At 40.0% G+C, this 23235-nt stretch overlaps 1 protein-coding gene across 1 annotated transcript; it reads left to right on the top strand.

The window, feature by feature from the left end:
• Nucleotides 1-627: 627 nt before the first annotated feature.
• LOC105903410 (inter-alpha-trypsin inhibitor heavy chain H3-like) lies at nucleotides 628-22971 on the top strand. The gene is made up of 21 exons (XM_031568380.2): nucleotides 628-773; nucleotides 1364-1527; nucleotides 1694-1798; nucleotides 5467-5629; nucleotides 5786-5896; nucleotides 6085-6213; nucleotides 6537-6653; nucleotides 6730-6898; nucleotides 7084-7194; nucleotides 7296-7477; nucleotides 7855-8034; nucleotides 8240-8373; nucleotides 8453-8676; nucleotides 9657-9713; nucleotides 11996-12148; nucleotides 12355-12432; nucleotides 12572-12676; nucleotides 21009-21186; nucleotides 21256-21404; nucleotides 22108-22183; nucleotides 22288-22971. The coding sequence occupies exons 1-21, from the start codon at nucleotides 702-704 to the stop codon at nucleotides 22400-22402; spliced, it is 2772 nt and encodes a 923-aa protein (XP_031424240.1). The 5' UTR covers nucleotides 628-701; the 3' UTR covers nucleotides 22403-22971.
• The last annotated feature ends 264 nt before the right edge of the window (nucleotides 22972-23235 follow it).

The raw sequence follows: 23235 nt of genomic DNA, 5'->3' as shown, positions 1-23235 counted from the left end.
TATAAGACACATCAGAATGTGTCTTATATGACTTGTGTAATCTCAAAGCTGTTATACTGCTTATATCACTGTTACCACATGCAGGCCTCCTGAGGCATTGTATTACAAAATAACGTGGTGATAACCGTTGTTTACAGTATTGATCAATTAAACGGTTGACTAGTGGTACCTGTAGAATGTCCTAGCACATCAAAATACTGGGACAACTGTCAGTGAATCTGTTTAAGTGGAATCTTTGGATATTTTGGTTCATTTGCTATAAAAGCCAGGGCAAAATAGTGATTTGTCTATGGCCAGATTCAAAAATTGGGGAACTAAATAAATCTTCACTGGGATCACACAAGCTGTTGCACTGATTTGCCTCTCATAAAAAAACAAAAAGAAACATCTTTGATGTCATTCTTTTATTGAGTATACGTTGCATCCTTCCCTTTATGCCAAAAGGTGATTCCTTCATATATTGTCACCAAAAGCGGTTATGTCACTCACTGTTCTGTAGGACTCCCTCTCCCCCATCGATTGTTTTTTGGAATAGTTGTCAACTCTGCATCAGTAAGTACCTGTGCCTTCCATCAGTCTAGCTCACCACAAACAGTCAATAATTAAAAGAACAGCACACACACTTAGCTTGCAGCGGCCAATGGAAGCCTCTGCTCTCTTGTGAAAAAGCCAGTGTGAGAGACCTGGGCTGCATTGCCATAATGGATCAAGCAGCAGTCGTGTTTATCTTCAGCCTTCTGCTAATTGGCTTACATTCCTCCCCCTCTGTGAAGGTAGGACTTAATGTTCACTCTGTTGTAAAATGAAAATGGCAAACTCAGATGTTCTTAATCCAAGTCTTTAATTTTGTACCATGGGAGTGCTGCTGTAAACTCCTAGAAATTGAAATAATTCCCACTGCACATAGTGATGAATAGCAGAGAGGTGAAGGGAAAGGGAAGCCTTCATAATGCATTTTTGAAAGTCGTCTGCTTTTTTTGTGAGTGCATTTATTAAACATTTATTGTGCACGCATCTCAACTGTCATCGGAAAGCTTTATAAGGGAATGCTATTGAAAAAAAAGCTCCCCTTGTAGAACAACCATTTCAACCATTTCAGGAGGTCTGGCCTAGGTCTTAAAACATGGAGAGTACCATCACTACGATTCTGTGAAAGACTTTAGCTCCTTATAAAAACATGGCTTACTATTTAGTAATAATACATTTTCTTTCATTTTATAGATTTAATGTTTAGTATTCGTTCATACCTAATGGTTATGCGAGCAACCGCCCACAAAAAAGTGGTGTTTTGTGGACAACAATTTCAGTGTCTAAGTCATTATGCACTTCTATCTAACCTTGAAATATTGTGTTATCTGTACAGTCAAACAACTGGGAAATCTACAGTTTTCACATCAACACCACAGTAACCAGTCGCTATGCCATCACAGTCATCACCAGCCGTGTGGCTAACAGCCGTGACAACTCAACCGAGATTGACTTCCATGTCAAAATACCCAAAACTGCCTTCATCAGCAAATTCAGAATGTTCGTATTCCAGTTTACTCTTTCTACAAACAAGCATTTCATTTAATGTGCTGGTCATTAAAGACCTAGACATTCTAATTACACTGGTATACCAAGACAACCTGGTACAACATAATCACACTCTGTTGTATGATTGTTCACGTCTCTTCCCTGAATTTTACTACAGGACTATTGGTGAGCAAACATACGATGGGGTTGTGAAAGAGAAGGAGATGGCCCAGCAGCAGTACACTCAGGCCGTCTCACGAGGCCAAAGTACTGGCCTGGTCAGGTAACCAATCAAATAACAAAATATATTTGCTGTTTCAGTGACACTGGCATAAATAGTGTCTGTAGTGTGCACATATTTAGTTTGTTTCATGCTGGCCAACCCCAAAACCTCAATACCCACAGGGCAAAGTACACTAAACAGTTGTAAATGTTTGACACGTACATCCACAAAATTCTGTTTTCAGGTGCTCTACCAAGGATAGTCACTAGAAAAAATAACAGAAAAGTTGTCCCATGGTAGTACCAAAATACATTTAATTTAATGTTTACAAATACGGTACATATCATGATGAATTATTATGTAATGATAAAGAGCATATGAATGCAAATGTAATGATAAAGAGCAAGTAGCCTACTAATAAGACCAAAGGCTACACACTGACTAGAATATCTATTTATCTGTATTGTAAGCCGCTTTGGATAAAAGTGTCTACTAAATTATTAACAACATGGATTACATCACGGCCTGGTTGAATTCTGTGTTCTGTTGAGTTACAGAAAAAAAAATTCACTCTGATTGCTGAGAAACGAAAAAAAACAGAAAAGACAAAAAATGATTGTTATAATTTTCAAGACGGTGGACATCGAATCCATTGAACGGTGTCACACTTCCCAAATTCAGTGTAGTTTGCTACAGTCACTTTGGACCCCCGATTCGAGGGAGTGTGGATACAGTGTGCGGATACAGTGCGTTCGTCTGCACGATAGGGCTATCCGGAGACGGTTCTCTCCGGGTTCAGGCAAACTAGACTTCGTCTGCATGACCCCTCAGATGTGTCCTGGATGTGTGGGTATCATATCCGTTCATAGGTGAAAGCCAAAGCTTACAGGGTTCAGGGGCAAACGTAAAGTCACACTAGAATAGAAAGATTTTTATTTATTTATTTATTTATTTAATTTTACCTAACAGGAGTTTACGCAAGTTAACCAGCTAGCTTATGTTAGCAAATCAGTTAGCTCACGCGACCACTTTCACACACGCAGCCATGCAGGCTGTTCATTTGGTCATTGGGGTGGCTCTTAAAAGGGCCATCGTGTTGCTCATAGAACTAATTAGAGATGGCCAGTGATGTTTGTCATGAGCACGGTGGTGCCCGCCGAGTTTAGATGGACTTCATCCCTCCAGTAAACAGGCAGAGGTTATAGCCGCACGCTACTCATCACTACTACTTTCACTTGCTCTGGAGGTCCAACTATCAGTGGTGAGAGCTAGATAGGGTGTCTGCGTCAATTTGATTTTCATTTCCTTCTGTGATGTTTCATAGAGCTTTGCTGCTGAAATATGTGCAGGGGGTACATTGTAACTCGGTTCATTTTTCTCCCCATTGGATGACATAACGCAGAGTCAGTAACCACTGAATAGAGCTGCAGATCTTTGGCTATAAATACTCACACTGCTTTCGTTATTACCTCCGCCAAGGAGGTTATGTTTTTGGTGCAATTAGTGTGAAAGGTGTAGCATGAGCCAAGGAATTACTCTTTAACTCGTGGAGCGGATCTGACTCACAAATGTAGTTTTTTAGTTGCTAAAGATGCAACATTAGGCCTTGGCGGAGGTCTAGCTGTCCGAGTGCCCTTCCAGTTTCATCTTTTTTTTAAACAATTTTCACAAATGTTTCACAAGTTCAGATCGTACAGGCACTGATTACTGAGAATCCTCTTCTTCAAGTGGTAACATAAGTCTAACTATTATAGGGCTACAGAATTAACATATTAACACAATGCATAAAAGATTATCCACAGGTGTTTGTCAGGGGCAATGCTTTTGGGGGATATAAGGTGTGGGCGCCTCTGGACCTTTTGGCAGGAAAGAATGACTTAGGTGAGGGGAAACTAACTGTGTCACCTTGTAGTGTTGTAATTAATGTATTAAGTTTGCATATTAAAGCCACTGTTGTCCAATTAAAGCCACTGTTGTCTGGCCAGTACGTTATGTAGTGGGTGTGTAGTGTTGTCCATTTTGTTGAGCAGCTTATGCAACATGCTTCTCTCGATGACCAGCTCTGCCTTCTTTAAGAGTTGGCGGCTCTGATGCTACTACTCCAACAGACGTCTACAAAGAAAATTGCACTTGCCATAACAGACCGGTATTATGCAATTTCTTGCTGCACACATCGAAAGACCTAAGCGTATGCTCTGTCCCTTCCTGTAGACAGCCTCAGTGTTACATTTCCAGTCCCGTGTATTGTCCGGGTGAACGCCCAGGTATCTGCAGCAGTAGCCCCCCACCTCTTCTCCCACGATGGAATTAGTGTTCAGCTTTCAGCCTCAGATTCAAACGTCAGCTCTCCATGGTTAGGCTACTGGATACTGTCATGATAAAGCTGTCAGCTGTATGGTATTGCTTTTAAAGACTATGCAACAATTTGCCATTTTTTTGAGGGGTTTTATATGCAGCTATAGGGAACGTGTGGATGATATATGGTCATGTGATGCACAGATAAACACAAGTGTCGCTTCCACTGGCCCGTCAGGATATACACGATGTGTTCCAGGGCAGAACCCCCTGCAAAAATGTAGAAGTTTCACAGCACGACATCCTGCCAAAAGATACAGAGACAGTTAGCAAGCTTGTATAAGTGCCAACTGGGCTGTTGATGTGTCTGCAATATTTTTGCATGCTGTCACTGCAGCTTTAAAAGCTGAATCTTACATTTAGATTTTCTTAGCATCATTGATTTCCTGCCGGCATACCATCCTGTCAACATAGACTGCTGCTTTTGGAGATTGCTAAAGTGAGAGCAAAGAGCTGTTGTAAAAAAGGACACATGACTAGTATGACATGCTGGCCAAAAGTAGGAGACATAGCATAGTGAGGCAGACATACAAGGTCTTAACAGCAGTGTTGTTTTCATTCTTATCCACACATAGATCATTATATCAAAGATTTCCCCCAAATGTTTTTATTTGACCTGTACTCTAGCTCAATCAAATGTTTTTCGTGATTCTCTTTTATTGTCTTTCCTGGGTGAGGCACTAGCCAACCCTATTGGCATTACTTTGTTAAGATGAAGTCAAACAGCTAGCTCACTGATGAACAAGTGCCCTGGCTAGCTTTGATTTCCTGTGCTACCAGGCAGTAACAACCCGCATACTCTGAAACCAAGCAAGCAATTGGAGGAAGGGCTCACTATGACCAGCTCTCATGGATGGCCCTTTAATTGTCAAACAGACAGAGAAATACCGAAATAAATATGAAAACAATAAATAAATATTTGTATAATTAAATGTGAAAACTTCTAAACTATTTTGTAATTATGAGAATAAATATATTGAGGGAAATTAATGTGTCTATTATACCCTTACCCATTCCCGATAAAATATTGTTTTTGTGGATTGATTTATTTGTCCATTTTCAGTTGATAGTCATTTATTAATACATTTGTATATTCAATATTTCAGGATTAATGTCCTGTACCACAGCTTGCACAAAAACTAATTTCACCAATAATTTTAACAAACAAGTGTAAATCTTGTGGTACTTCTTGCTGGAGCATGTCAATCTGCCACACAAGATAACCTCATGTATTAACTCATAACGCTGTACACTGGGGTGAATTCAAATGTGATTTCAATGAATTTCAATGAATGGTTATGTTGCAAATGTGGGTCTGGTGTCAAAATACACAGCCTGACCCTGAGCTTTGCTTTTTCATTGTGTTCTCTTAGTTCAGTGGGCAGGACGTTAGAAGATTTCAAAACATCAGTGACGGTTGCTGCTCACAGCAAGGTGACCTTTGAACTCACCTATGAGGAACTGCTCTCACGTCGTCTTGGCAAATATGAGCTGCTGATCAATGCCCAACCTGGTCAAATTGTCAAAGACTTCAAGGTGAGAGAGAGACCATTTTCACGGGTTACTTGATTACTGGGAGATAAATTGTGTGCAATGCATTACAAGGACATAACTAAAGATGTGTTTCCCCCAATAGATATATTAGTGCTATAACCAATATCATCCCTAAAAGATGTGTGTCTCCCCCAACAGATTGATGTAAACATTTATGAGAAGACTGGAATAAACTTCCATGAAGTTAAAGGCTCCTTGGGTGAGAAAGACATGGCCAGTGCTGTCACAACTACACGTGCTGACGAACAGGTATTGCACAGAACTTTTCAATGAACAACCTTTTATTTTAACATACTTTAATGGAGCGGTTTAATTGACATGGTCATGTCAATAGGGAAATGTCTATAAATGCAAAAAAAAAAAACCGTATTGGCATTGCAATACTGCTCTATTACCCCAGCAGTTTAGGATGTCCCTGAGTTTTTTTCCCATTTTAGGTATGGGTACATTTCTACCCTACACGTGACCAGCAAATGCAATGTGATGGTTGTGGAGAGACTGGACTTAAGGGGAATCTGAAAATCCATTATGATGTTAATAGACCGCAGTCCCAAGGTGATGTAACGGTATGTAGAGGACTTAGTGATTGAGTCTGCAACGTCAATAAAGTATTTCTAATATATTTCAAATTCGATTCCAAAAATCCAAATTTATTAAAGTACTGTAGAAAAAATAAATCTGGAAATGAAATCTCTTGCAGTACTTATCCTGTTTTCTATTTAATTTGTTGTTAATGGGACCAATAATGCGTGTATACTGTGTATGCCTTTTGTTCTCTATTTGTGTTTTTATTTGTTTAAATGTGTCTGCATCATTTCATTCAGAGGTTACAATATTTTTCACGTTGCTTCTTTTTGCACTTTTTGTACTCATGCTCTGTATCCACAAGGAACATGGTGGCTACTTTGTCCATTTCTTCGCACCAGTTGACCTTCCACGTATCCCCAAAAATGTGGTCTTCCTCATTGATCAGAGTGGCTCTATGCACGGAAGGAAAATAGAACAGGTACATTAACACCCAGTAGACTGACAAAGGCATCGGAGTTGTATATCTTAACAAAGATGTCAAACCTTTTCTACAGACTCGAGATGCCTTACTGAAGATTCTGGATGACCTAGCTGAAGATGATTATTTTGGCCTCATCCTATTTGATAGCAAAGTATCTCCATGGAAACATGAACTTCTCCAGGCCAACCACAATAACCTGAAGAGGGCAAAGGATTTTGTAAGAAGGATTGTTGATCGTGGTGGTAAGATAGGAGAGAATTGTCTACATTGCAGAATAATAAGAGTATTTCATTTTATTTCAACTTTTACTGAAATGTGTGAATACAACATTGTTATTAGTATTGGTAGTAGTACTTGTAGTGGTGGTATTTATACATTTTTAACGAAGAATTTGTACTGATGTCTATGTTGTAATTGCTCTCTTCAGCCACAGACATAAATGCTGCAGTGTTGAAAGGTGTAGAGATGATTAATAAACACCCCAGAGAAAGTTCAGCCTCCATTCTCATACTTCTAACTGATGGAGATCCCACTTCAGGTGTGAACATTCTTCAATCCATCCTCAAAGCTCTGCTTTCACCATTAACAGCAATATTTACCAGATGAGTTCATATATTGTAACCCTTTGGCCTCTTGAAGGAGAGACTAATCAAGGGAAGATCCAGTCCAATGTGAGGGAGGCCATTGGGAAGAAGTTTCCTCTGTACTGCCTGGGTTTTGGTCTTGATGTGAACTTTGAGTTCCTGCAGAAGATGGCCCAGGAGAACAGTGGTGTGGGTCGCAGGATCTATGAGGACTCTGACGCAGCTCTTCAGCTGAAGGTACAGAGTTTCACCACAAATGTTAGACTGATGGACCAATAAAGGTAGGCTAGGGACTTCTGTTTTAATTTAAGATGTGAGCCAGGAAATGGAGCTCAGTTTGTACTGTAGCCTTCAAGCTGATTCGTCTTTTAGTCCACACGCCCGGCAACAGTAGCTGGTTATGTAGTAGCATGAGCATTAATGATGTTCAAAGGGATGGTAGGAACGATTCTGAATTATGTAATGCAATACATTAGTTACAACAGAGGTGACTTCACTACAAAAGTCATACCAATATCAATTACCTCAGTTTTTACAAAAAGTAAAAGGTTCTGTTCACATGCTGTATAAAACAGTGTTGACACTTTATCAGCTATTTTGTATTTTTTCAACAGGGTTTCTATGAAGAGGTGGCAACTCCTCTCTTAACCAGTGTGCAGATGAATTACACCGGTGCCACAAACCTGACCCAAACCACCTTTAGCCATTACTACAATGGCTCTGAGATTGTAGTGGCTGGGCAGATCACTGATAACAACATAAATGACTTCACTACAGAAGTTATAGCAATATCGGTGAGGGTTTTTCCCCACAACATTAATGACTAAACTATTGACTTAACTAATTTCATGAAAAGCATTTTTAATACTGTTTATATCAACATTCCTCCTTATGACTATAATCCTTGTCATGCTGTGATATTGATGCAGGTTCAAAATAGAATAGAATAGTACTTTGGGTCAATACTCAACGTGCTATTTTGTGATATGTCCATGACAGAAACATAACAAAGTGATGTATCGTGACACCACACCCACTAAAGATGAAAAACTCCCTGCAGACTTGAGCGGCAAAGAGAACTTCCTCCAGAGACTGTGGGCCTGCCTTACAGTGAAACAGCTTCTGGAGAAGGAGTGAGTGTATGGTGCAGATGTGGTGTTATGCATCTCTGTGTCTGTGAGAATTTGAGTTCACACTGTTTACATGTTTTAGGTTGATGCTGTCTGGTGAGGAAAAGGAGGCAGTGAGGAAGATGGTTCTTGATCTCTCTCTCAAGTACAGTTTTGTGACCCCACTCACCTCCATGGTGGTCACCAAACCTGAGGGCGAGGACACTCAGGTGGCTAACAAACCCAAAGAGGGAGAGAAGCCTCCAATTACATCCAGAAGGACTATGCTCAAGTTGCATGTACAATCATCTCCAAGCATGCGACTTGGTGAGTGTGGGGAAGAAGCATCTAATATTTACAAGAAATGAAACCGTGCTGTAAGCGTTGCACAGTGGAATTATCACTCATACGACGGTGATAGAAAATAGTTATCCAAACAAAAGTCCAATCAGCATTAAATGTTTTTTTATTCTTACCATTATATTTCAATAATCGTGAATACAGTAAACAATAATACCATTTGACTGAGGCTTTGCAGAGGAATTGCACAATATATTAGTTTTAAGGAAGGTAAAGTAGTTCCATACCGTAGAGTAAGAGTTCTGCATGTTTCAAGACGCATTCTTGTCCACGAAAGTAAAAGCAGAACTATTGTAGCCTTATGAACAGTTAATAACAGTTGTTATTAATCCTGGTCCTGGGAACCTCTGCCCTGCATAATTTGTATCTATAGCCTTCCTCCAAGCACACCTGATTATTTAAAGTCACTTTGAATTAGGGTTGTCAAAATAATGTGTTAATTTCGATTCATTATTTATAGAAAAATAATGCTTCAAAAAACATAAGGCTACAATAGTTCTGCTTTTACTTTCATGACAGAATGCGTTCTGTAGCCTGCTGATTCACAGAATGGATCTAGGGTTAGAAACCAAAGACCTGGTTTGGGAAGTCTTCATGGTTCGGAACACGTGTTCACATATAAATCTTCTATTTGCCAAGTCCTCAGGCAGTGCCAAAGCGGCCATACAAAACCTTATAAAACCATCAGTAGACTGGTGGATAGGTGTTTTGGGCAAACGTGAATGCAAGTGAATGCATAGCCTACTTATTCCTAATACCTTTTTCCAAAATTAAGCTAAAACTTGTCAAAATGGGAGTTACCATATTTTTGTCAGTGCAATGAGGGATTTCAGCACCAGAGCAGTCAGTGTGGGAAAGGCTATTCTCACAAGCGATACAACTTTGTTTCATTCCAATACTTTCTCATGATTTGAAATTATATTTCACACAGTGATTCTTCTTTTTAGCACAACATGGACCTGGATATGTCCTCCCCCAGTCAAGGCAAGGAAAGGCTATGAGAGGTAAGGCAGTAAGACATTAGTTCACATTTGGCAATTATCAGACTACATGCAGTCAGATAGTGGCTCTGGCTCAAGTGAATAAACAGACCCACAGATAGCCATGAACAATCTATATTGCACTGGTGGGTTGTGTTGTGATGGAATGTGACTATAATGGAACCATTATATCCTGTCATTTTGGATGCTGATGTTTCTGGATCAGCCAAACTACCATCCAACTACCCAATTCACTCAGAATGCTGGTATATCATGTTAATTGCCATTTAGCACACATATTTTGAATATTTTTAGACTGTTTAAATTCTAAAGATGCTATGTTCTTCTTCATCTCCTATCCTGTAACAGTTGTTCTTAATCCTGGTCCTGGGAACCTCTGCCCTGCATAATTTGTATCTATAGCCTTCCTCCAAGCACACCTGATTATGTAAAGTCACTCTGAATTAGGGTTGTCAAAATATTGTGTTAATTTCGATTCATTATTTATAGAAAAATAATGCTTCAAAAAACATTAACATTAGTTTAATTGCAGTCTGTGACCGCTCCTTGACCCCATATGTCAGTGTGTACCGCTCAGCAGTGGCCATATTGAATGGATACAGTCAGTCTGCATTGGGGTAATAGTTTGTATTTACCCCACTGCGCACTTTTGATGTGGAGCTAGCATCAGTGTTTTGGGCTGTAGTTGGATATCAGGTCTATATCTTGGTATTAATTGTATATTTCACCTAATTTTCCAGTTTGAGATGGTGAATTACAGAACTCTAGAAATGCTTGCACTAAAACCTCTGTATATCCCTGAAGGTAAAATGTAATATATTTCTAAATAGAAGGATTTATTGTGTTTCAAAGGAACACTATGTAGTGCCGACACCAAGCGTTTAAAATCGGTACTGCATTCCAAATTTAAAATATAGAAGAGCGTTCTCTCCACCCTCCCCCTCCTCCCCAGACTCGAAGCTCATGCGGGTTGAATGTGAATGAGGCAGGTGCAGGTGATCAGGGGATTGGTAATGCCCCACTCAGACGTGTGCGTTGCAATGCCTTGATCCAACGGATGAGGGAGGAGGAGTCTAGCACATAGGGCTGTGTTGATAACGGAGACGTTATAGTGAGATTGACAGGTCAACAAACCAATCACACCACTAGCAAGCTGTTTACCTTGTAAGTAGTGGCATGCTAACATTAGATAGGTGGCTCAGACACCTCGCAAATCCTATCAGACGTATTTTTCAGTTAAAATAACGGGGTTTCTACATTGTACAGTGTGTAAAAAAAAGTCAAGCAAACAACTTTTAGGTACAAATACGACCATCTACGGAGTTTGGTCCGCCATCCTTTTTTTCCGAGCTTCGTGCTTTTTAGACGTGAGCATAAACGCGATCTGATTGGCTAGCACCTGTGCTGTCAGTTATGCATGAAAGGCAATTTGATTGGCTGACGCATGCGTTGCCTCTCGAAAAGTTGAAAAATATTCAACTCTTGCCGCGAGCAACCCATGAAACGCAACGCAACGGAACCCAACAAAGCCACAATTCAGTTCGGCAAAGGATGACGTCACTTTGAATGGGGATCCGTCAACCTTGACGGATCAACTTATTCCAACGCAAACGTGTGAGTGGGCCGTAAGGTGATTGAGGCTGTAGTGGAGGTGTGTGAATTTTAAGTCGAAAAGGGGGGCGTGGCCGGAGCTGGGTTCAGCGCAGACGTGACATGCGCTGGGTTTTTGGTGACATAAGTTTGCAAGCTAGCAAGATTTGATCAGTGCTTTAGTTATTGGTGTAGTCTGACGTTACCAAAGTTATTTAGCTCGCTAGTTTTAGGCAAACTAGGAGACGGGTTAATAGGAATAAAATGTGTTAAAAAATGTTCAGTGAAGTATATGCTGTTTGACATTCATATGTGGTGAACATCATTCTGCCCAGGCCTGTTCACTTTGTCACTTCACGTAAATTGCAAATATGACAGATTTTTTGTAATCGCTGGAGAGCCCTACTATATACATTATATAACACACTTAATTAACAAGTCAGGTTTTTCACCCAATCAAAAGACTGTCACTGACAAGTTCAGTCTGCGATGTTGAGAAGGGAAAGACTGTAGCGCAGAGGCACTGTGGTAGCAGGATTAAGAACCACTGTTACAGCACAGGAGATAGACAAGAAGAGATGAAGGACGTAACCGATGGAGATGCAAATGGAACACCACAGTTAATGCCTAAATCATGCATATCATATCATAGGGTCATTGATTGTGTTTTTGTGCATTCTTCATGGGTGGACTAGGAAGCAGTGGAGGAGGAGCAGGAGGAGGTGGAGGAAGAGGAAGGAGTTTTCAGGGTCCGCCAGGGTTTTCTATGGAGTCCCATAGTCACTTTTTATCGATGCCTGCTTTACATGGTGTAGCTTCTCGTAGTCGACCTGCCTACCCTGGGACAGGTTGGTTTAAAACTTTAATTTTAATTAAGTTCATACCCATAATGTTCATACAACATTTTTTTTTATTTCTCTACACCCACTAAATTAAATTGATTACCATTGTTTTTATATTGACTTAACTGGATAGCAAAAAGAAGTTGACCCTAGATATTAAGGCAATATCATGGCAAACAATATAAGTCTTTCACCATCTGGTGTCTATCAAGATTTCGATTTGTTCGATGATGTCCCTGAATCTGCACACCTTCCATTAGCAACAGCAGTATCAGCAACTCTAACACCAGGTACCCAACCACATCAATCAGTCAAATGAGATATACAGCCCTGAATTTGCATCATTTGATGTCTTACTGCCTCCTGTTGTGCTCACTGCTTTGCTGTACTTTACTCTCTCACTAATGTTGTCTCTTTCTCTCTGTGTAGGGACTCCTGTGAGGTTCTTGATGACTGCTGAGGGTCAATCTCTCCCTCTCTGCTTTGACATCCCAGCAGGCCATTCTGTCCGACTGCTGCAGGACCCTACATCTGGTAGGGCGGCACCATGTTCACTTATTTCACCTTCTCAACCTCCTTACATCAGATTTGAGTATCAGTATAGGATACACTCTCAAACATTTCCTGTGAAAACTACAGTAACTCACTGGCAGCTATTAGTCAGTAACAGAGTATAGTAAGGCTGTCAGTGAGTTGATTTGGGGGGGGGGAGGAAATTACTTAATTTGAGCTATCTGTCATACCTGTCAGAACCTGGAGCCTGGTTGTCAGCTAGCTAAACGAGCTAAGGTAACTTTTTTTAATGCAGAAGTGTTGTTTTCTATGAAATGATAACTAGCTAACATAACTGGTGTTAATTTAAACTGTTGAAGTTTACTTCTTTTCTAGTATTTTATCAGCATGGTATTGTAACGAGATGCCTGCTGTAAATAAATGTTTGACATTATCTCCAGTAAATTACTGAAAGTCAACAGTGACATTGTAATCCATTTTTCAGTACTTTACTGTTTTTGAATGTACATTAGGCATAAGTCTAATGTAAAAACAAACAGCAATATCTGTCAGGCCAAAGTCAGGAGTTGAACCAGGGCCGCTGGATTGATAACCTAATGTGTTACCACTGTGAAATCAGAGACAGGACTCAAGTGTCACAACCAAAACAATAAAAAGCTCAGATCATCCAGCAAAACTGTAATTAAGCAAAAAGTATCAAAATCCAGCAAACAATAAGGATAACAGGGCAGACATTTCCAGCGCAAGATCCAACAGAACAAGCGAAACAGCAGTCCGAGGGCAGCAGCAAAGAGAAAAGGAACAATCCAGAACAATCCAGAACAATCCAGAGGGGAAATCCAAAAGAGTAATCCACAGATAGTACACAGATAGATGGGACCAGGGACGACTTGGATTGGGAAGAGGAGGCAGCAACCCTTGATGATGCTGCCGTGGATTCTTGCTCTGGGTACACATTGAGCAAGAAACCACAAAGGACTTAACATCCCTCGCCATATTTGGCCAGCAAAACAGTCTTTGCAGAAACTCAAAAGGTCTTTGGGACCCAGGGTGGGAAGAGTGCCCCCACTGATGGACGTGGGATTGCACCCCTTGAGGAGTACAGGAGCCTGGGTAGTCCTGTTCCACAGTCTGGTTGCACGGTCACAGTTGCTAGAGTGACATGGCTTTCATCATTCTCCTGGCTGGCAGAAGGGAACTTCCTTGACAGGGTATCAGGCTTCATGTTCTTGGAGGATGAAGGAGGATGCCCAAACGGTTGAAGAAGAGAGACCACCGAACCTGATGAGGGTTCAGATGTGTTGCTTGTTGGAGGTATTCTATGCAAGAGCCGTCTTAACCCTCTGGGGGCTGATGCCTGTCAGGCACCTTTGAGGTGCTGAGATATTGGAAAAGAAGTGAAGTGAAGACTTTTGAGCTCTGAACATTGTATGCGAGGTATTTAAAGTGTTAACTACGTAGAGGTATTTAAAGTGTTAACTACGTAGAGGTATTTAAAGTGTAAACTACGTAGAGGTATTTAAAGTGTTAACTACGTAGAGGTATTTAAAGTGTAAACTACGTAGAGGTATTTAAAGTGTTAACTACGTAGAGGTATTTAAAGCATTCATCAGTTTCATGTAGTTTGGTTACTAAACTTCTATACGTTTGGAGTGACACTATTTTAGTTATACACAGGAAAAGGTGTTGAATTCCTTGTGCTATTGGTTGGGTCCTTTCCACTTCCCAATCCTCTCACTGACACATGCCAGTACTCATACCCAACCACTTAACCTAACCAATAATAAAAAATGCCCAACCTTAGATTCTGAGCAGCAGGGGACAACCACAATGCAGCGCTGTCTGATGGCAGCCACAAACCCCACCGCATGTTGCACTTGGAATCCGTTAAGGCACTCTTTCACAGCTCAAGATACACTGTCTGTAGCCCGCAACGGCTAAATCAGAATCAAGTACGCTTACACCTACCTGGAATTTGCTTTGGTGTATAGGTGCATCCAGTAAACATAAAACATAAAAACACAATAAGTACTACACATAAGAAACAAGTACTACACATAAGAAAAAAACAGTATATAAGATACAAATATATAAAAGATACATAAAAAAGTAAAATGCAAAATGCAAAACAGGAGTGCAATGTGACTGTGCAATATGCAATGTGTAATGTAATGTGTGTTAATGTAACACAGACTTGAAGCGTCGGGGCGGGATAAGAGTCCAAGTCAGGTGGGGGTCCCGGGCCTTGTTGATAAGGCCAACCGCAGCCGACACACGACACAACAACATGACTGCCCGACCACAGAACCTAGGCAGTAGGATACAAGAACAAAGCTGTCTTGTGAGCATTTCACTGGGGTTTTCAAGCAGACACCTTCCTTTTTCAGTCTTTCATTCAATTAAGCCCACAACTGCTCCACAAAACTCAATAGTGGTGTCTGGCGTCCCAGAACTACACCCCTCAAAACTCATGATGGGTTGGGACAAATGCCACGACTACAGACAACAACAGATACAACTCGACAATATTTCACATATCAGAGTGTTACTTTTTCAGCAGCCTCAGACAACTTCTTTAAAGCTCCTTTGAGTGACGGTCCTCAAAAACCAAGGACCAACAAAACTGTTTTGGTTGATTTATAGCCTTACGTAATCATCTAGAAAATGTTTAATCATATCTCTTAGAACATCATTGATGAGAGGCTGAAAGCATGTTGGGATGTTAGTAAGACCAAAAGTCATTACCTGGTACTTATAATGCCCAGATGGAGTATTGAAGGCTGTTTTCTATTAGTCACCCTCCTGTATACAAATCAGGTGGTAAGCATTATGTAAATCCAGTTTAATACGGTGGCACTCTAAAGTAGATCAAATGCCAAAGACATTAAGTGCCGCAATGCGAACAGTTATCTAATTCAGGCCTTGACAGTCAGAGCATGGCTTTAAAAAAATATGGCCAAAAAAAATAAGGTAGATGCGGATGGGCAGATGAAACCGGATGCCACAGCATCCTAAACACTCAAGGTCCCAGTCCCGGCCGCCGGTGGGATAAAAAAAGTTTTCGCCAAACCGCTTCAAAAACACTTTGAGAGCATAAAAATGACACCCCCAAGAAACCTACAACGGTCTACTTTTCAATTATATACGTATATGGGTAGAAATGAAATATAGTCAGATGAAAGTGTGAGGACAACGAGGAAGAACGTAGCCTTTTTGACCTTCGATCTGATACAACTGAGGATTCTGTTCATGACTGGTAATTTGATGACTAACAAATGTTCACAAAACATCTCTGTCTGTTCACACCTTTCATATCTAGTAGGGGTGGGAATCTCTTGGCACCTCACGATTCGATTCGATTCCGATTCAGTGGTCAACGATTCAATTCTAAACCGATTATCGATTCTACACCGATTATCGATTCTAAACCGATTATCGATTATCAATTCTAAACCGATAAAACGATTATCGATGCATGTCGATTTTTAAAACATCTGAGTTTGCTACTCAGAGTCTCAAATCACTTCCTACTTTGTGTTTGATAATTAAAGAAAATCAACAGATGAATTACCTTCTCTATTTTTTATTAGAGAAAAAGCTTTCCCTTGTCACAATTATGACTTTCAATGAACAATGCAATAATCGATGCAGCTTGCATTTCAACACAAAATGAATGTGTAAAAAAAAAAAAAAAAAAATTAAAATTAATTTTTTTTAATTTTTTTTATTATTAAAAAATCGATTATGAACTTTTCTGAATCGAGACAGAATCGTTCTAGAGAGAATCGAGAGAAATCGAAAAATCGATTTTTTCCCCCACCCCTAATATCTAGGTACACCCCATGCTGCTCCCCTAACATGCCCCCACATTATACCTTAGACCTCCAGACACACACATTATGTTAAATTGTGTATTACTGAAATGTAAATTGTATAGTACATTGTGTTGGAGGAAGAACATCTTACAAATCACAGAGAACTTAGGGCCTGTCCACATGAACCTGGATTGCCTGAGTCCGGAAAGAAATGTTTGTCGGATCAGCCTCTTGTCCACACGAACCCGGCGGATTGGGTCTCTGAATCCGCAACCTTATGAATCCGGTCTCCAGAGTGGGTAGATTCGAATCTGCCAGCGGATCCGTGTTCGTGTGGATGCCCAATCCACACACTTTCTAACCCGATGATAATTGCCCCACGTGAACGCCCAACGCCCCGCCTCGCAACCTCAGCCTGAACCCTTATTAGCCCAGCAGCGTCGCTTCATAACAGCAACAACATAAACTAATGTTGTTAAGAAGCTGGTTAGGAAAGGGATGACATTAACAAGCCACACTTTAATCTCACTGTTAAATCTATTTGCATCAGACCATTGTGCAAAACCGGTATGAGCAAATCTGACGTGATAAGATTTTTATTATAGACGGAAGTTTCAAAACGGTAACTTAACACATGTCGAAGTGCACAATTTAACAAGTCCTGTTTGAGTGCTTTAGTAATCCGCTGTAAAGACGTCATGGAGCATGCGCATAAAGTTACAGAAGACAGAAGTCGAGATCCAACTAGCAATCTTCGGCGATTCCTCTCAGTTGCAGATAAGCATAAGCACCCAATTTGTACGGCTGCAAGTGGGACTCCAGAAAGACTCTGGAAAACCGTCCGATTGCTGAACTGCTCATCTGGAGAGCCAGATGAGTGCAGAGACCTGGGAGTTGATGGCGGTTGTCCTGGGAGCAGGGGAAGTCAAGTTCAGAACTGACTGGACTAGCTGCTGCAGAATCTGATCATGACGAGCCAGTGCCTCCTACTGGTTGGTAGGGCCTGACCATGAGGATGGTGGAGCCAAATCTGATCTAAGCAGCCATTATTTATTCAAACTCACTGAAATGTTCACAGTGCAGGATGCCCCTGCTGGGTCCGTCAGGAATTGAACCCAAACCGCTGGATTTGTGTTACCAGTGTGCTATCAGGGATAGGATCTGCAGAGGTTAAAGTCAAACTTTGGATTCATTTTCAGGTCAAAACCAAACGAGAAATACCTCAGATCATCCAGCAAAAATGACAATTTAGCAAAATTAGGATAACAGGGCAAAGAGGAATATTAGGGCAAGTCAAACAACAGTCCTAGGTCAGCAGTGAAGGTCAGTCACATATAGTACAAACAATCCAGAGGAGAAATCCAAAGGAGTAAGCTGTAAAAACAGTTGTCCATATTGGCCAATGTGGTGTACTGGTGGTGTTCTTCCTGCTTAGCATCTTTGCCTGCCGCACCTCCACCGGTGCACACTTGGTCAGCTGCAGGGTCGTCAGCTGGAGCTCATCTCCCGGTGAGGGGGGCAAGCCAGCTTGGTAGAGGAGTTCAAATGTGCTAAGACCAGCCTGGAGCTGACTATCACAAGAAGAAGAGTTCAAGTAGTCTAGAACTCTACTCCAACAGTTAAAACAGGGAAGAAGTGGAATTTGTAATACATTTGAAGAATTTAGGTTTGGGGATAAACAAATTGAGGTGAACTCTTTACCAGTTAATGACAAGGACAGTAGAATCTTTTTTGCGCAAGAAGGGCAGAAACGTGGGCACCAGGCATGTCCAAACAGTATGGGGCAAAGCGGGGGATTGGAAATTACCGCTGTGGGATGTCCCCAACCTATAACACAACCTGTGTGTAACAAAAAAAGCCCCTCTGTGGACTAATGGATGCAATTGTGTGTACCTGTAGGTTGTGAAAAGTGTCGTTGAAAAGTCATGGAAATATTTTGGAAATATTTTGGAAACCCTGCCATAGGTTTGATTCCTGAGAAGTTCATAATGATAAAGTCTCTATGCTACTTAAACGTTGACTTTGTTAAACAAAGTATACTGCTAAGTTCATAAAACGGACATGTGTGTACTGTAGCTTCTTTAGGATGTACATTTTACGTATCCTTCACCTGATCAGCTTTATCTCGTCATGTTCTGTGCCTATAAATATAAGCTCATTTAAAGATATATGGCACTAAAAAACACTCATACTGCATCGTAATCACAACATACAGGTTGACATGCATTGTGCATGAGTTTATATCGTCACACTGTTGAGTGCTATGCTGCTAACACCTTTGCACATGGGTCATGGGTCAAGGTGCAGAAATGAAACCGTTCTGACTTCTGACCTGATTTATTAACCTAAATTGCTTAAGTGTCATTTTTGCTCTTTTGCACTCGTTTATATAGCGCTGACAGTGTCCATAAGCACTTTATAGCAGTGGTCACCAAACTTTTTTGGCCAAAGATCACGACCTCTGCCGTGGTGACAGGCAAGATCTACCTATTGAGGCCTTGAGAGAAAAAGACTGTCCAGACTCCAGACTGTACTTATAACTTAACTTTGTATTTAGCCTAATTGTAATTGAATGAAATTAAACACTTTGGTCCAGCTTTCAAATTGATGTGACCAAGAACACACTAAATCACTTAATTTTAGTGCAACATACAAAGGAAAATATTTGTTAACCGCACACAATATGAACAAGAAAAAAACACATTTGCAATGAGCAGGCTGGATATGAACTGCTTTATATATCAACTGAAGTTACAACACAACACTGACAATCTTTGTTTTCAGATCATTTGACAGTTGTTTTGAGGCCCCCATGTTGCCAATCTTTAGAGGAGAATCAAGGAGAAGCACATCTTGCAATTGGCTACCTTAGATAGTTTTTCTAATGATTGAATGCACCTTTCTATAGAATTGAAGGCTTAACAAGCTAATCAGACTAATTATGTGTTGCAATTATTCAGTATTGAGTAGTTACAGGTATTCAAATCATGAAAATGATTAGGGTGCCTAAATATTTGCACAGCCTATTTTTCACATTCGATTTCATTTCACACAATTATATACTGCTACACTAAATATCTTTGTCTGGAAAACACCCCAGTGCTCAGTGTTAACTAGAAAATGAATAATATACCACTGTGATCTTTTTTTGGTGAAGACAGAGTAAATTATCATGCAGTCTCAGAGGGGTGCCAAAACTTTTAATACGACATTATGCGTGCATATTAATATTTCGAAAACCAACGCGGTAATTGGAATGAAGTGGGAGTGGCCGATAACTAACATAAGCGCAAACGTACTCATGTAATGTGTCACCTTTAACATTAATATTTAGAAACACGTTGCCGTGTTAAACGAGTCGTAGAAGTTAAAATAGACAAATATCTGTCTGGAAAACCGTTCTTTTGGGTAAGCTAATACATAACGTTAATCTATAAATAAACGTAGGATACCGTTTTTTTTAACAAACTGGCCGATAACCAACATAACAACGACATCCAAGAGAGCTCGAGGATGTTATGCACGCGAGTTGAGCCTAGTTGCAAGCTGTCAGACGAGCTGTCAGAATGTTGGAAATCTCTCTACATTGGGCAGACATTCTGCAACTTTACCCAATCCGACTGAACATGTTGAACTCTTCTGACAGTACCCGACAATGACCAACAAACACCAACTGCTGGCGCACGCTGACCCAACTGTTGGTGTTTGTTGGCGTTTGTTGGAGAATGTTGGCGTTTGTCGGGGCAGTGTGCAAGCTGCTTTAGAAGGGGCATTTAGTGGGAAGGGCTACATTTGTGAGAAATCGTTGGTGATTACGTTCACATCAACTCTACGGACATCCTCGGATTTAAATAGCTGGCGTTCATGAATCAGGCGGAGATATTTTCTGACGTTGGTCTTCCAAAGTCCGTAAGAAAACATTTCAGTAGACACTTTTTTTTTTCTGTATTTAAAAAATATATAATAATCGACGGGTTGGCGACCTCTGCTTTATAGAGTCCTAAACCCCCTCGAGAAAGGTTGTATTTTTCCAGAATGCAATTGTACACAGTACTATGCAGGATATCCACTCTACTGCTTCATTTATATACCATTTCCCTAATTGCATTTTTGATTTAAAAGTAATACACTAAATAGCATACTAAACAAATCACAGAAAAAAGTACAGATTTCACACAAATGTCTGTGTAGGCCTATGTTAGATCATCTGTACTATGCACTTGTATGTGCTTTCAAATCCCAAATTCAACTCCTAAAACTTCTGTTAGACTCATGTTTTGAGGAAATAACTCTAACCCATGTGCCTGCTTGTCAATCTTTTTCAGTCATTATTTTTACGTTAAAATTCCATAACTGAAAATGTTCTAAGCCTGTTGAAGTCTGAACTCTGGTCAAATATAAATGTTCTTTCAATATTTCAGTGTTTGCATGAAGCGTTCACATTGTCCAGCATAAATTACTTTATTATTGACTTGTTTAACACATTTTATGTTCTGGATTTAAATGCAATTTAAGTCTTCTCTCTTTAACCCTTTCAGGATTATCCATGAATGGAGAGCTGACATCTGAGGGGGGCAATGGTTTCCAGAGGATCATTATTCATGTTAATGCCAGTATGACCATAGAGTTTGACACCGTTAAGATCACCGTCAAAGATGGACAGGACACGGTTTCATTCATGTGGACCGACAAAGATGCTGATCATACTACAGATAGGTACTGTGCTATTACTTGGAAAGAGTGTTGATATGCCAGTGTACGATTCTAACATGCGAATTTCTGCAGCCTGTCACTGATCATACGGGACAATGAAGCGGATATTACCATGACAACTATTCGTGCCGTCATTCTGCTTCATTGGCAAGATGGAAAAAGCTTCCTTTGGCCAGCAGTCCGAAAACGCCCATCAGAAAATGCAATTCCCGGCATTATGGGTAATCAAGCACTTCTCTTTGCTGTTTCTCGAGCACAAATAATAATAAATATTATTATTATTATTATTATTATTATTATTACTATTACAGTGCATGCAAAGTAATGCACTGTACTGTTATCCGGTGGCTTTTTCTTATTATTATTCTTGGTACCTTTTTCAGGAATTAATTTATTTGCATTTCCTGAGGCAATAAGCAGTGCATGCAAAGCAAACGTTTCAAAAAAAATATGAAGTAAAAGATCAGGACATTAAACGTAATTCAAGACAGGCAGAGGGAGGCAGAGGGAGAGAGAGAGAGAGACACACACAAAGGAGAAGCAGGGGGAAAAGTAAGAGGAGAGGTATGTAAACACTGATAGATTGAAAGATCTATTATCTATGAGTCTTTACATACCTCTCCTCTTCCTAATGCCGTCCTTCTCCTTTAACTTTCTCTCTCTGCATGCCTTGATACTTAATATGTATTTTGAATTTTTTACTTTTGCTTTACTGGTATTTGCTTCAGGAAATGCAAATCTAGTAGTTCTTCTTCTTCTTCTTCTTCTTCTTCTTCTTGTTATTGTTATTATTATTATTTATAATAATACAGCATGCTGTACTTTGCACTAATCCAATCATAATTTACACTTCATAATAAAACTATTATAATGCATAATATTTACTGCATGTAAGTCAAGTACACTTTTGGCTGTTGGTATCAGGTAAACTACCAGTTGCATATGAGGAGATCCAACCAGCAAAGCTCCGAATTCAGGGTCAGGAGGTGGATGCTACTAGGTGAGGTTAAATTCACTGATATTTTCTATTACTTAAACTGAGAGTGAAATACTTTTTTTTATTGTTGATTAATACAATTGACTCCCCATTACATTGTTCTCTAGTGATTCCGCTAAGGACTACAGTATCAAGGCTGCACCCCAAGTGAGATGCCAGCTTGTTGAGCTGAAGTTTGCCCTGCAGGGGGAGCTCTCTGAGTTCACCGTCCTGCAACTGTAAAAGACAAAATACAGAACATGTATAGACCAGTATGGTCCAGGATATTGCAGTTATATTGTTGTGTGCACATATGGTAGTAGCATTTATTCATTTTAAACTCTACCTATAATCATGTCAGTTTAATCATATGTGCATATTCATGGCAAGATGCCGTTTTCTATTCTACACCAAGGTTAACTCCTTTGGTAGTGATATGATGAAATTATACACAAGCATACAAACTCAAACCTGAGTGAAATGTAATTTTGTAATATGGACACTTTAGGTTTATACACACAGAGCCTGTCCTAATAAGCTACTCGGCATATCCATTCTGCTGAAGTTTCCATTTGTCTACAATGGTTGCAGTCAATTTAAAGATAACTAAATTCAGTGGAAATATTGTGTCCTTTCAATTGTGACTACAAAATTCCCAAAAGGTGTGTTGACAATGGAGCTTTCAGCTCAGTTCATGTTTAAAGGCCTCTTATGGAAGATGATACTTGTTTAAAAGGGCAAGGTACATTTTCTACCATGCAAGATGAAAATGCAGTGTTTTATTTCCTAAATTAAAAAATACACAAACTGTTTACTGCCCCCCTCAATGTAGAATAGCTCTCAAATTTGAATGTACTTACTTGTACTGTAGTTGGAGACAGTGGGCTTGTGTTTAACTGTTAGGATTTCTACACTCTTGCTGATACTGACTCAAATTACTCATTAACCCAGATCTGTTCAGTGACAGAAACACTTTGGTCTGTTAACTGAGTCAAATTTGCCGTCACTAGTGATACGCACAGAAGGCAGGAGCTTTTTTTTTATTTGCTTGCACAATCACAATAAACAGGATTAAG

This window comes from Clupea harengus, chromosome 5 (assembly GCF_900700415.2).
Source record: "Clupea harengus chromosome 5, Ch_v2.0.2, whole genome shotgun sequence".
Classification (NCBI taxonomy): Eukaryota; Metazoa; Chordata; class Actinopteri; order Clupeiformes; family Clupeidae; genus Clupea; species Clupea harengus.
Note: the sequence above shows the minus strand (reverse complement) of the source record. Positions and strands in the feature narration are given on the sequence as shown.